This window comes from Microcaecilia unicolor, chromosome 4 (genome assembly GCF_901765095.1).
Source record: "Microcaecilia unicolor chromosome 4, aMicUni1.1, whole genome shotgun sequence".
Classification (NCBI taxonomy): Eukaryota; Metazoa; Chordata; class Amphibia; order Gymnophiona; family Siphonopidae; genus Microcaecilia; species Microcaecilia unicolor.
Genome location: NC_044034.1, coordinates 237,153,368 through 237,165,809, shown reverse-complemented (window position 1 = coordinate 237,165,809; position 12,442 = coordinate 237,153,368). Strand labels below are relative to the sequence as shown.

The 12,442-nt window shown below is 41.0% G+C and overlaps 1 protein-coding gene across 1 annotated transcript in view; it reads left to right on the top strand.

Moving 5' to 3' along the window:
- Positions 1–12,442, top strand: part of PCCA (propionyl-CoA carboxylase subunit alpha) — a 1,085,625-nt gene that overhangs the window by 507,297 nt on the left and 565,886 nt on the right. Inside the window, 2 exon segments of the mRNA XM_030201346.1 lie at positions 4,339–4,413; positions 7,787–7,855. Coding sequence (XP_030057206.1) covers positions 4,339–4,413; positions 7,787–7,855 — 144 coding nt within the window.

Genomic DNA, 12,442 nt, shown 5'->3' with positions numbered 1-12,442 from the left:
TCCATGTAGCATTCTGTAGTATTTTGGCTTGTTCAGCTTTCCTGATAAATGTATTTGTATTTTAGGGCCCTACTATAATATTTAAGGCACTTCTTTTTCATAGTTAGGATCTTTGTTTTTGGAAGTTAGTGTTGGCATGGTAGATTTGCTCTAGGTTCTGAGTGACTTTTGTTTTATAGATTTTTTTAAAGTTAATTTATAATATGTCTGTAATTGAGATTACACTAGAAAACAAAATTTCTTTGTATGATGAGTTTTATGGAGAATTGTCCTTGCTGTGCTCTGTATCCATTGTTGGTGGAGAGCCAGGAGGTTCTCTGGATGCAGAATGTGTGGCTCAATGGGGCTGAATAGTGCAGTCTATTGTACTTCCCTTAGCTCTCAATTGGTCTGCAGCCACTGAAGCCTGCACTGCAACCCTCATTGAAGTTATGGGGAGTGGGGTAGGGACAGAGCATGGGTGCATCAGGTTTCTGTTTTTTCTCTTTCAAAAAAGTTGGCAACTCTAGTGCCCACCCATCCAACCTGTTGGCCCACCCAAAAATTGCCTTCTGGCTACGCCACTGGCCTGAACAGCACCCGTAGCTGCCTTGTGATTCCTGCAGCTTGAGCTTCAGCTGCTGATGGGCTTTATTAGCCACCTGGAAACTTCTGTGTTTGCCTTTGCATCGTCTAAGGTCCCTGGGTGTGCTCTTTGCACTTCTGCCTAGTCCAGTTCTAATCTGAGTTTCTTGCCTGGTTCTAGTTTGTGTGTAGTTACCTTTGGTTTTATTGCTTAGTTCCTAGTCTTGTTTCTGGTCTGCATTTTCTTGTCTTGTGTCTGTGTTCCTTTTTAGTGGCTGCTTCACAGTTTTCAGTCCTGACTCTCACCTGTCTGTGTTTCTGTCTTAGTGGCTGCCTGGCAGCTTTTAGTCCTGACTCTGTTGTGTGTTTCCTGTTGGTATCCAGTTCCTACCCTGTCCTGTAAGTCCTGCCGGCCGCCTGCACCGAGGGGCTCAACTCCTGGGAACGGCGGTCAAGCGCAGGTGAAGTCTAGCTGTTCCTGCTCTGCCTGTCCCAGCTTGTTTGCCTCTGCTGCAACTCCAGTCCTGTTCTGCCGCCTCTGGTTTGGGGGTGGTTTTGCCTGCCACTAACGCTCCACTGCAGTGGTCCAAGGGCTCACAAATCCTGTGCTTCCATGAGAAGCCTGACACCAGGTCTCAGAGATGCTTATTATATATGTTTTTTTTCATTTAGTGCAATATATTCTAAATCTCCCATCTGTTTTCTGGCATTTGCACATAGATGTTCTTCCTATTTACATCTTGCTCAGCAGTTGATAGTGATAATGTGCAGCCTTGAAAATCTGTCTGCTTTTTATTTAAATATACCTAGTCTCTTTTGGTCTCTATTGCAACCTCTCTATCGGGATGCTTTATCTTCCCTGTTTTGGTGATATTTTTAAAAGATACTCAAAAGCGCATGGTTGGGAATAAGGTGACTGTTGGTTTCCCCCCAGTTTCTAGTTTAAAAACTACTCCATCTCTTTTTTTTAAATGCCGATGCCAGCAGCCTGGTCCCACCCTGGTTAAGATGGAACCTGCCCTTTCAGAATAGACTCCCTCTTCCCCAGATTGTTGCCCATTTCCTGACAAATCTAAAATACTCCTCCCCGCACCATCGCCTGATCCATGCAGTGAGACTCTGGAGCACTGCCTGTGTCTTGGGCCCTGCACGTGGAACTGGGAGTATTTCTGAAAATGCTACCCTGGAGAATCTGGATTTCAGCTTTCTACTTAGAAGCCTAAATTTGTCTTCCAGAACCTCCCACCCACATTTTCCTATTTCACTGGTACCCACATGTACCAAGAGAGCCGGCTCCTCCCCAGCACTATCTAAAATCCTATCTAGGTGACGTGTGAAGTCCACCTCCTTCACACCAGGCAGGCAAGTGACCAGGTGATCCTCGTGTCTCTTTCCAGAGAAGAGTAGGGGAAACATGTTCTGTTGTTTGCATCCAGGAGCTGCTGTTTCCCTTATAACAGTCCAATGAACTTCAATTAGCATTTCGCCCCCAACATTAGGGCTTAGGAACACTGATGCTCATATTGTTCCTTTTTCTGTTGTAGAACTTATTTTTCTTCTATTCCTGGAGCGCTTGCTTTTTTTTTTTAATTTTAGGCCTTATGTTTCTGTTGCACTTAGCTAGAAGGTTAAGCTCAATGATTCAGCTATATTTCCAAACTGAAGGAGTTCTGTAGACCTTGCAATTTTGGAAGTACAATTTTCTGAATGCTTTGTATCGCTCCATGGTGTGACTGTATGTCGCGTACAGTATGATGCAGTCTCTTTTTTTTTTCTTAACGTTCTGAGGAAGTCTGGTTTCTTCCCAAGGCTGCTTCATTTGCCTCTCTGAGCAGACAACTGAGCTTCCTACTGTCTTTTTGACAGCAATGGTTCTGTTTCTCTGAGGATTCTATCTTACTTCCAGACTAACACAATTTATGGCCTTAGATAGGTCATCTATATTTTACAGCAAATATATATAAAAAGTTCTCTCCCACAGTCTACTATTCAGCCTAGAGTTGTGGGAGAGAACTTTTTATATATATACTAGTAAAAAAAAGCCCCGTTTCTGATGCAAATGAAACGGGGGCTAGCAATGTTTTCTTCTGTGTGCATGTGGGAGTGTGTGTGTCCCTGCCCTCTGGCCTCTCTCCCCTCCCCGCTCTGAGTCCTTCACTGTTACAGAGCCAGCGATTTGATTTCGTGCTCTGCTGTTTTCCTTCACTGACTGTGTTACAGAGAGGGCGGGGCAGACACTCATAGGGAAACCGGATATCTCGCCCCCTTCACACTTCCGGCTGGGGCTTCATAGAACGTTGGTCTTGCCTTTTATATAGACCCCTCTCAAGTTTCCAATATAGGCCCATTTCCAACTTTCCTATCATCTCCAAGTTGACAGAGAGGGTGATTCTCAATCAATTGTTTGATGACCACCTTGTGTCTTCGTGTTCTCTTCATTCTTTTCAGTGCAGGTTTCACCACTTTCAAGTCTGTAGAGCCTGTAGGGAAGGGGGGGGGGGGGTGCAAAGAACAGTAGGAAGAGGATGCCAGATCCATATGAGGGAATGGAGAAAAGGAAGGTAAGGAGGCAATGCTGGACTCATGGGGTAATGGGCCAATTTTGAGGTGGCACTTGCCACCCCATGTCATATTCAGGTCCATGACAGTGCATGCGGGTCCCTGGAGCAGTTTTAGTGGGTGCAGTGCATTTCAGGCAGGTGGACTCAGGCCTGAGTCCACATGCCTGAAATGCACTGCACCCACTAAAACTGCTCCAGGGACCTGCATGCACTGTCATGGACCTGAATATGACATCTGAGGCTGGCAATCAATATTTTTAATGATGTTGTTTGAGGGTGGGAGGGGGTTTGTGACCACTGGGGGAATAAGGGGAGGTCATCTGGTCATTTCAGGCACCTTTTTTGTGCCTTATTCGCAATAGAAACAGATCTGTGTGAAAACGTCCAAGTTTTAGTCTTGGACGTCTCTGCTTTTTTCCATTATGGCTCAAAGACGTCCAAGTCTTAGGGAAGCCCAAGTCCCATCTTCACCACGCCTCCGATTCGCCCCCCTCAGATTTGGACGGACTTCTGCTAGAGACGCCCAAAATTGGGTTTCAATTATACCGATTTGGACGTCTCTGTGAGATGGATGTCCAAGTGCCGATTTATGTCAGAAGATGGACGTCCATCTCTTTCGAAAATGAGCCTGATAGTGACATGTCAGAAAACTCTAGTTGGATATATCTTATATATTAAGTCATTAAAATTCAGTAATGCAAGGTATCTAATATATATGTAACAGAATATCAATCTGTGTAAAGTCTTAATTTTTCAAATATGAGACCTCATTTTTTAGTAAAATATAAATTTAGTATCATTCAGCAGTTTTAAGATTTAAAGGCTGTTGCCACGTCAATATTTTTATATTATCTTTTTCTTTTACAAAATATTTGTGTTTCTAGATGTGGTTCTTGTTGCCTGTGGCATATTAAATGCTTTTGCTTCTGTTTTATCTCTTCTTTTCTGACACAACAGTAATTTGTGACTTGTTATGCTAATCACAAGATATATGTATTCCATTTGAACAGGGTGTAAATATGTCAGTCATTTGATAGTATTTGAAAGGTAAAAGGAGTCCAAGATCAGTAATTTCTCAAAATAATGATAATTGGTTAAAAAAAAACCCCTACCATCAATAGCATTCGAGTCTGTTGCTGTTTAACCTTGTTTTCCGATTTTATCTTTTCAAATTATTGAATTAATGTTTCTTCTTGTTTGAACTTCTTTTCAGGATCCCTACAAATCTTTTGGCCTGCCTTCAATTGGTAGACTGTCTCAGTATCAGGAGCCACTTCATGTGCCAGGTGTAAGTCACTTCTTTCATTGATTGGGGACATGTACTTGGTACCCCGAGACACTTAAGTGAGTACAATAAATAGAACCCAGAGATACTCTTATCAGTTTGATTATATTGGAACCCAGAGCTGCTATTTCCCCCCAGTTTCAGGAAGGAGACTTTTTAGCCAGTCTTGGTTTTGAACTTAAATCCTAAAATAGTCCGGCGTTTATAGTTTCGTCTGTCCATAGAAATGAGATCTGGGAAATTTATTTTCCTGCAATTGTGCAACTTGGAAACCCTGTGAATCACTTCATTAACCAACTTTAATGAATTATAAAAAAAAAAAGCCTCACCCTGAAATGATATCTCATTGCAAAGTCAATCATGAAAAAAAAAATTAAGAACAGAAAATGAACATTAGGTTAAATTCTGTGTTAAATTCCTGCTCTTTATCATTGAAAGTATTGGTATTCTTCTGATTTTCTTATATTTTATTTGGCTGTATAATATTTCTGTGTAGAGTTGCTATTTGCTAAACAGTTTTTTTGCTTCATGAAAAGAACAAGGGCATTCCTCTACTTTCTATGTAATCAGTGGCAGGCACCATGTCGTCTGACGAGAATGCACCATCTGTATGTTTGATTATTCAGTTTGATTTCTTGCATGGAAAATGAAGGAAAGTTACAGGAAAAATTCAGAATTTGTAGATGTTATTGGATACGTGATTTATTTCACTTTTTAAAATAGTTTTGCCTGTACTCTTTCTGCAGGGACCTGACCCTTCCCATGCTTGAAGGCTTCATGCTGTGTTCAAAGCCTGAAAGCAGAACAAAAATTGTAAAGGTTTAACAGGCATTATGTGGCGCTAAATAGAGGATAAAAATACAAGTATTAAATGATTTATTTAAGCATTTTTAATTAAGCTAAATAGATAAGTTAAATAATAAGAATTTAAAATAATTACTCAGGCTGTTAGAAGTTTTCACTGCGTTCTAATAGCTAACGGGATGTCAAATATTTTGACCTTGCAAGTTTTTGCAATTTGCAGTTTTCAGATGTGAGACCTGTTGAAAGTACAAGTGATAATGGACAAACTATACCCCCTACAGTCATTGTCCCACCAAATCTTTCTTCAATTAATGCTGCAGCAGGAGTTTTGTGTAATAACATTTGTGCTTGTAAGCCATCCATAGAAAGAAAAAACAATTAAAATGCCTTAAATGTCCTGCTTACTGCTGTTATTTGCTTGTGTGAATGTTGCATGTCAGCTAAATGGACCAAGGAATAGATAGTGATGGGGTGCAGGAGAGTGCACACTAAGCTTTGTCTATCATTATTGCTGGGAGCAATCAAATTGATGCCAGCAGGACAGTAGATGCGTTGACAGCTGTAATTATGTATCTCCATGGTGATCACTTTTGGCCTGTCATGGAGGCTCATAAGTCCCCTCCCTTGCAAGCATTTAATCAGATTGGGCTGTCACTTGTCAGGTAGACATGGCGGACTGGGAGTTCGGCTGAGGGGGAGAGGTGAATTGAAAATGAAGGGTGGAAGATGCCTGATAGCTTCACGTGACCTGCTGTAGTAGTGAAGAAAAAAATTTTAATTATGCTGGGGGCTTCAGAGCAATGGCTGGAAGATTTTATCCCAAATGACTGGGCTGTTTTTTTCATTTTATATTTTGTGTGATTAAAAACAGAACCCATTGTTTTGCTTAACATGCTAATTTTTTAGTTACAATTTGTAAAATTGGCATCATATAATTTATAATAGGCTATCTAAATAATCCTTTTTTTCTGTTAAAATCATAGCACTTCCTCTTAACAGTTTACTCAGCAGTTCACATTTGTTAATCAAAAAATTTCATCTGGAAAGCACAACTTTCTTGAAAAATCTTCACCATACTATAAAACTTAGCAGCTTATTAGCATATGTGTAGTTTTAAGCTCTTTATGTTAGCACCTTCATATTTCATTATTGAACACATAGTAGATTTTATGTTGCTTTTACCTAATAGGTCATACTTTTGCATATTGCTGTGTTCTGAATATGTATATTTGTATGTGAATGCAACTATGACTGTTACATATAATACCATTTTATCTTCTTAGAATTCCTGTAAAACTGACTACATAAGATGTAGACGTAACAGCCAGCATTTATTTGCTGTCATGTGGGTAATGAAGTCATCATCTTACCCTCATGTGGCTATCCTGGACAAGAGGTTCAACACACAGTCCCTTGACAATTGCCTAAACTAAGATATTAATGCCCAACAGCCACTTTGTTGACCTTTTTTTTCCTTGCCACAGACAGATGAGATGCTGTTTATTAAAGAGATTCATTCCTGTAGGTGAAAGATATACATGGGTTTTGAAAGCTTCTCTCCTCACCTCTTTAAAAATGAAATATATCAAAGCCCTGCTATTCGAGCAGCTTCAATTGAATTTCTATGTCCCCAAGATCCCTGGGTTGTCTTCATCAATTTTGGACATTTGATTAGCTTTTAAATTCTTCAGATACCAGAGCTTTACAACAGTAATTTAATAAATGTTTATTCCCCAGGAACTACTCATTTGTAAAGTTTCGTATGGTTAGCCTTAATGCCAAACTGGGAGATGAAAATAAGAATCAGCAGATTTAGTAGTTGTCTGCTTAACTGTAATTGAGTTCTTCAAAAAGATTTTGAATACATCCTTGTTTTTTCCCTTCTCTTAAAATTGTAGTACGAGAGCTTTAATTGGGATTGTATTCTTCAAAGCAAAACTATGGAAAAGGATGTGTAAGCAAAAAAAAAAAGAAAAACAAAAAAAAATCTCTAGGGAGCAGCAGCAACAGAGAGGGATGGAGGTTTATAGTTAAGAGGGTAAGGCATATAGAGGGAAGTGTTACAGACATGAAAGAACAGAGCTGGTATTCCCTTTAAAGATCAGCAGTGCCCAAAATTCGTGTTCACAAATGTTCTTGTTGAAAAGCTCAGAGGATACCGTTAAGATGTAATTACAGAGGACATCTTTTGTGCATTGAGTCAGTTGGAAGGCACCACATAATAATTATAACTGTATTTTATGGTGGAGTTTGTATCAGGAACATTTTCTATGCAGCAGACAGAATGATGCTGGCTGTTTTTATAAATTTTCTTTTATACCAACCAAGGATATCACACAAGCCTTTACATATTTGTTTGATAATTTTATATGTAACTCTTTCCAAATTGCTGCAGGAAAAAAATTAGCAAACATATATTAAAAACAGTTAAAATGCATTTTCTGTACAACAAAAGTGCATGAACTATCTTTTTCTAAATAAAAATGTTGCTGGTTTTCTACCGTGCTTAGTATGTCAGAAACAATTTTAGCTAGTTTTGTTTTTAAAATCTTTTATCTTCTTTTTTTCTAAGGTTCGTGTTGACAGTGGCGTAAACGAAGGAAGTGACATCAGCATTTACTATGATCCAATGATATCAAAAGTTAGTTCTCCATTTTTATGTGTAATTTTGTGTTTAGTGGTTATAAAATGTTTGCTAAAATTCACTAGTTTTACATAGGTTATTAAAGACTTAAGTTTACTGAATATTTTGGGGATTGACACAGGGTTATAAAATTTTTAACTTGTAAATCACTAGTTTAAATTTGTCACTACCTGAACCAGAACTAGAGAATGACATGGGGATGGGGACACACAGTTAACCTCAGGGAAAGGGACAAACTTTGTCCCTGACTCATTCTCTATAAGTTTGAGACTAGCCTTAAACAGGCTGTTCCAACTATCTGGAACAGCATCTATAAAATGCTAGTATCAATATGTAAATCTTAACACATCTTAGGTAACTTGCAACAGAGTTAGGCAACTGGCAACAGAATTCAATGATATAAAAACTGCAGAAGCTGCTTTTGGATTTAAATGAAGGACTGTTAAATGACATCATTTGTCTTGTCTGCCTTTGATCTGGCAGCAAGAGTCTTGTCTGCTAATCAGACTCCTGCCATCTGCAGTGTCCTTCAATCACGTGCCTAGTTGCTCAAGCGTCTTACTGTTACTACAACAAATTCATCCATTGCTGCTAGTATTAAGGAGAATTTCCAACACATAATTGACACTTTCCTGTTCATCCACTATACAATGTTGGTTCTCTTCTACACCCGCATCTGAAAGATAATCCAATTATCGTCCCAGATGATGTAAAAACACAGGCAACTGAATCTTTGAGAAGGCTGTACCAAAACCAAATCGAAGTGGAAGGCTCATGTCCATCAACAATTTGAGATCCTTTACATTCTCAGAAAGCATCACATCTGTGGAAGAACTCCCCTCCAAAAGAATGAAAATGGATTTTAGCAGTATTGAGTGACTTTTATGGAACAAAGCCTCCTTTGTTAATGAATTGGACAGTTATTTATGTTCAATTGATGCAGATGATGTTTTGATTTTTTTGGAAAAACAAGCAAAAGTGCTGGCCAAAACTGGCAAAATTTACACAGGGATCCTTTGTATTTCAGCTACCAGCATGTCTTCTAAAGGACTGTGGAAGACAGGAGAGCTAGATTGAATCCTGAGACTGTTGATGATTCATCCACAGATTTAAAAATCATAATGATGCTGCTTAGGGCATATTTCCCTCCTGCTAGGGCATACAGAGCAGGTTGTATTTTGCCCTCCTGGACATTTTAGCAGGGTGGATTAGGGTTCTTTGGGGTAGTAGAAGTCAGATATTGTTGGGGTTGGAAAGGTAGAGGGTGGCGTGTCCCAGTCTTGAGGCCATAATGCTAGCGAATAAGTTAATGTTTTGGTTCAGTTATGAGATTGGGCGGTAGGATCCTAATTTCTCCTGATCCCATCCAGGTTTGGGTAAAACTATGATGGAGGCATGCGTCAACTTTCCCACTTCCTGACCAGGTGTACACAATGCATGGCACAATTCCTAGAAGGGCCCCACAGTGTGAACCCCTAAGAGCTTATAATACTCAGGCCCCAGCCCATCTGGTCCTGGAGCTTTTGCCAATTTCAGTTTTTTAATGGTATCTTGAATTTCCTTGCCTGTTATAGGTGCCTTCAGACTTTCTAATTGCACTTGTGACAGTGAAGGGAGCTGGAGCCCCTGGAAGAACGCTTCCCGCTGCTGTTGATTACATGATCCAGTGTCATACAAAGACTTAAAGAATTCCACAAATGCCGCCTAAATCTCTGCTTCCCTTGACAACAGCTGCCCTGAAGGGGCTCTAATGCGCGTTCCGATTGCGGACCAAAGTGGCTAAAAGCCTACCCACTTTATTTCTCCCATAAGTGAAGCTTGTGCTTATATAGTTGCATATTGTTAATCCGGCCTTTAATTTCCTTAAGTTCTGGAGTCGTAGCCTCGCCCCTGATGGATTGCAACTCTAGCAGATTGGAGCTGACTGAGTTGGGCAAGAAGATCCCCATCTCTCTGTTTTCGAGAGTGAACCATGTATTCTTTGATCTTTCCACTCATCACTGCCTTCCCTGCCTCCCAGTAAGTGACTGGGTTTGTGTCACTTGGATCATAAGTACATACAGTGGGGGAAATAAGTATTTGATCCCTTGCTGATTTTGTAAGTTTGCCCACTGACAAAGACATGAGCAGCCCATAATTGAAGGGTAGGTTATTGGTAACAGTGAGAGATAGCACATCACAAATTAAATCCGGAAATCACATTGTGGAAAGTATATGAATTTATTTGCATTCTGCAGAGGGAAATAAGTATTTGATCCCCCACCAACCAGTAAGAGATCTGGCCCCTACAGACCAGGTAGATGCTCCAAATCAACTCGTTACCTGCATGACAGACAGCTGTCGGCAATGGTCACCTGTATGAAAGACACCTGTCCACAGACTCAGTGAATCAGTCAGACTCTAACCTCTACAAAATGGCCAAGAGCAAGGAGCTGTCTAAGGATGTCAGGGACAAGATCATACACCTGCACAAGGCTGGAATGGGCTACAAAACCATCAGTAAGACGCTGGGCGAGAAGGAGACAACTGTTGGTGCCATAGTAAGAAAATGGAAGAAGTACAAAATGACTGTCAATCGACAAAGATCTGGGGCTCCACGCAAAATCTCACCTCGTGGGGTATCCTTGATCATGAGGAAGGTTAGAAATCAGCCTACAACTACAAGGGGGGAACTTGTCAATGATCTCAAGGCAGCTGGGACCACTGTCACCACGAAAACCATTGGTAACACATTACGACATAACGGATTGCAATCCTGCAGTGCCCGCAAGGTCCCCCTGCTCCGGAAGGCACATGTGACGGCCCGTCTGAAGTTTGCCAGTGAACACCTGGATGATGCCGAGAGTGATTGGGAGAAGGTGCTGTGGTCAGATGAGACAAAAATTGAGCTCTTTGGCATGAACTCAACTCGCCGTGTTTGGAGGAAGAGAAATGCTGCCTATGACCCAAAGAACACCGTCCCCACTGTCAAGCATGGAGGTGGAAATGTTATGTTTTGGGGGTGTTTCTCTGCTAAGGGCACAGGACTACTTCACCGCATCAATGGGAGAATGGATGGGGCCATGTACCGTACAATTCTGAGTGACAACCTCCTTCCCTCCGCCAGGGCCTTAAAAATGGGTCGTGGCTGGGTCTTCCAGCACGACAATGACCCAAAACATACAGCCAAGGCAACAAAGGAGTGGCTCAGGAAGAAGCACATTAGGGTCATGGAGTGGCCTAGCCAGTCACCAGACCTTAATCCCATTGAAAACTTATGGAGGGAGCTGAAGCTGCGAGTTGCCAAGCGACAGCCCAGAACTCTTAATGATTTAGAGATGATCTGCAAAGAGGAGTGGACCAAAATTCCTCCTGACATGTGTGCAAACCTCATCATCAACTACAGAAGACGTCTGACCGCTGTGCTTGCCAACAAGGGTTTTGCCACCAAGTATTAGGTCTTGTTTGCCAGAGGGATTAAATACTTATTTCCCTCTGCAGAATGCAAATAAATTCATATACTTTCCACAATGTGATTTTCCGGATTTAATTTGTGATGTGCTATCTCTCACTGTTACCAATAACCTACCCTTCAATTATGTGCTGCTCATGTCTTTGTCAGTGGGCAAACTTACAAAATCAGCAAGGGATCAAATACTTATTTCCCCCACTGTAAGTATTGCCATACTGGGAAAGACCAGAGGTCCATCGAGCCCAGCATCCTGTTTCCAACAGTGGCCAATCCAGGTCACAGATACCTGGCAAGATCCCAAAAATGTACAAAACATTTTATACTGCTTATCCCAGAAATAGTGGATTTTCCCCAAGTCCATTTAATAGCGGTCTATGGACTTTTCCTCTAGGAAGCCGTCCAAACCTTTTTAAAACTCCGCTAAGCTAACCGCCTTTACCACATTCTCTTGCAACGAATTCCAGAGTTTAATTACATGTTGAGTGAAGAAAAATTTTCTCTGATTCGTTTTAAATTTACTACTTTGTAGCTTCATCGCATGCCCCCTAGTCCTAGTATTTTTGGAAAGCGTGAACAGGCGCTTCACATCTACCCGTTCAACTCCACTCATTATTTTATAGACCTCTATCATATCTCCCCTCAGCTGCCTTTTCTCCAACCTGAAGAGCCCTAGCCGCTTTAGCCTTTCCTCAAAGGGAAGTCGTCCCATCCCCTTTATCATTTTCGTCGTCCTTCTCTGCACCTTTTCTAATTCCACTATATCTTTTTTGAGATATGGCGACCAGAATTGAACAAAATATTCGAGGTGCGGTCGCACCATGGAGCGATACAAAGGCATTATAACATCCTCATTTTTGTTTTCCATTCCTTTCCTAATAATACCTAACATTCTATTTGCTTTCTGAGCCGCAGCAGCACACTGAGCAGAAGGTTTCAACATGTATCATCGACGACGACACCTAGATCTCTTTCTTGGTCCATGACTCCTAACGTGAAACCTTACATGACATAGCTATAATTCAGGTTCCTCTTTCCCACATGCATCACTTCGCACTTGCTCACATTAAACGTCATCTGCCGTTTAGACGCCCAGTCTCCCAGTCTCGTAAGGTCCGCTTGTAATTTTTCACAAT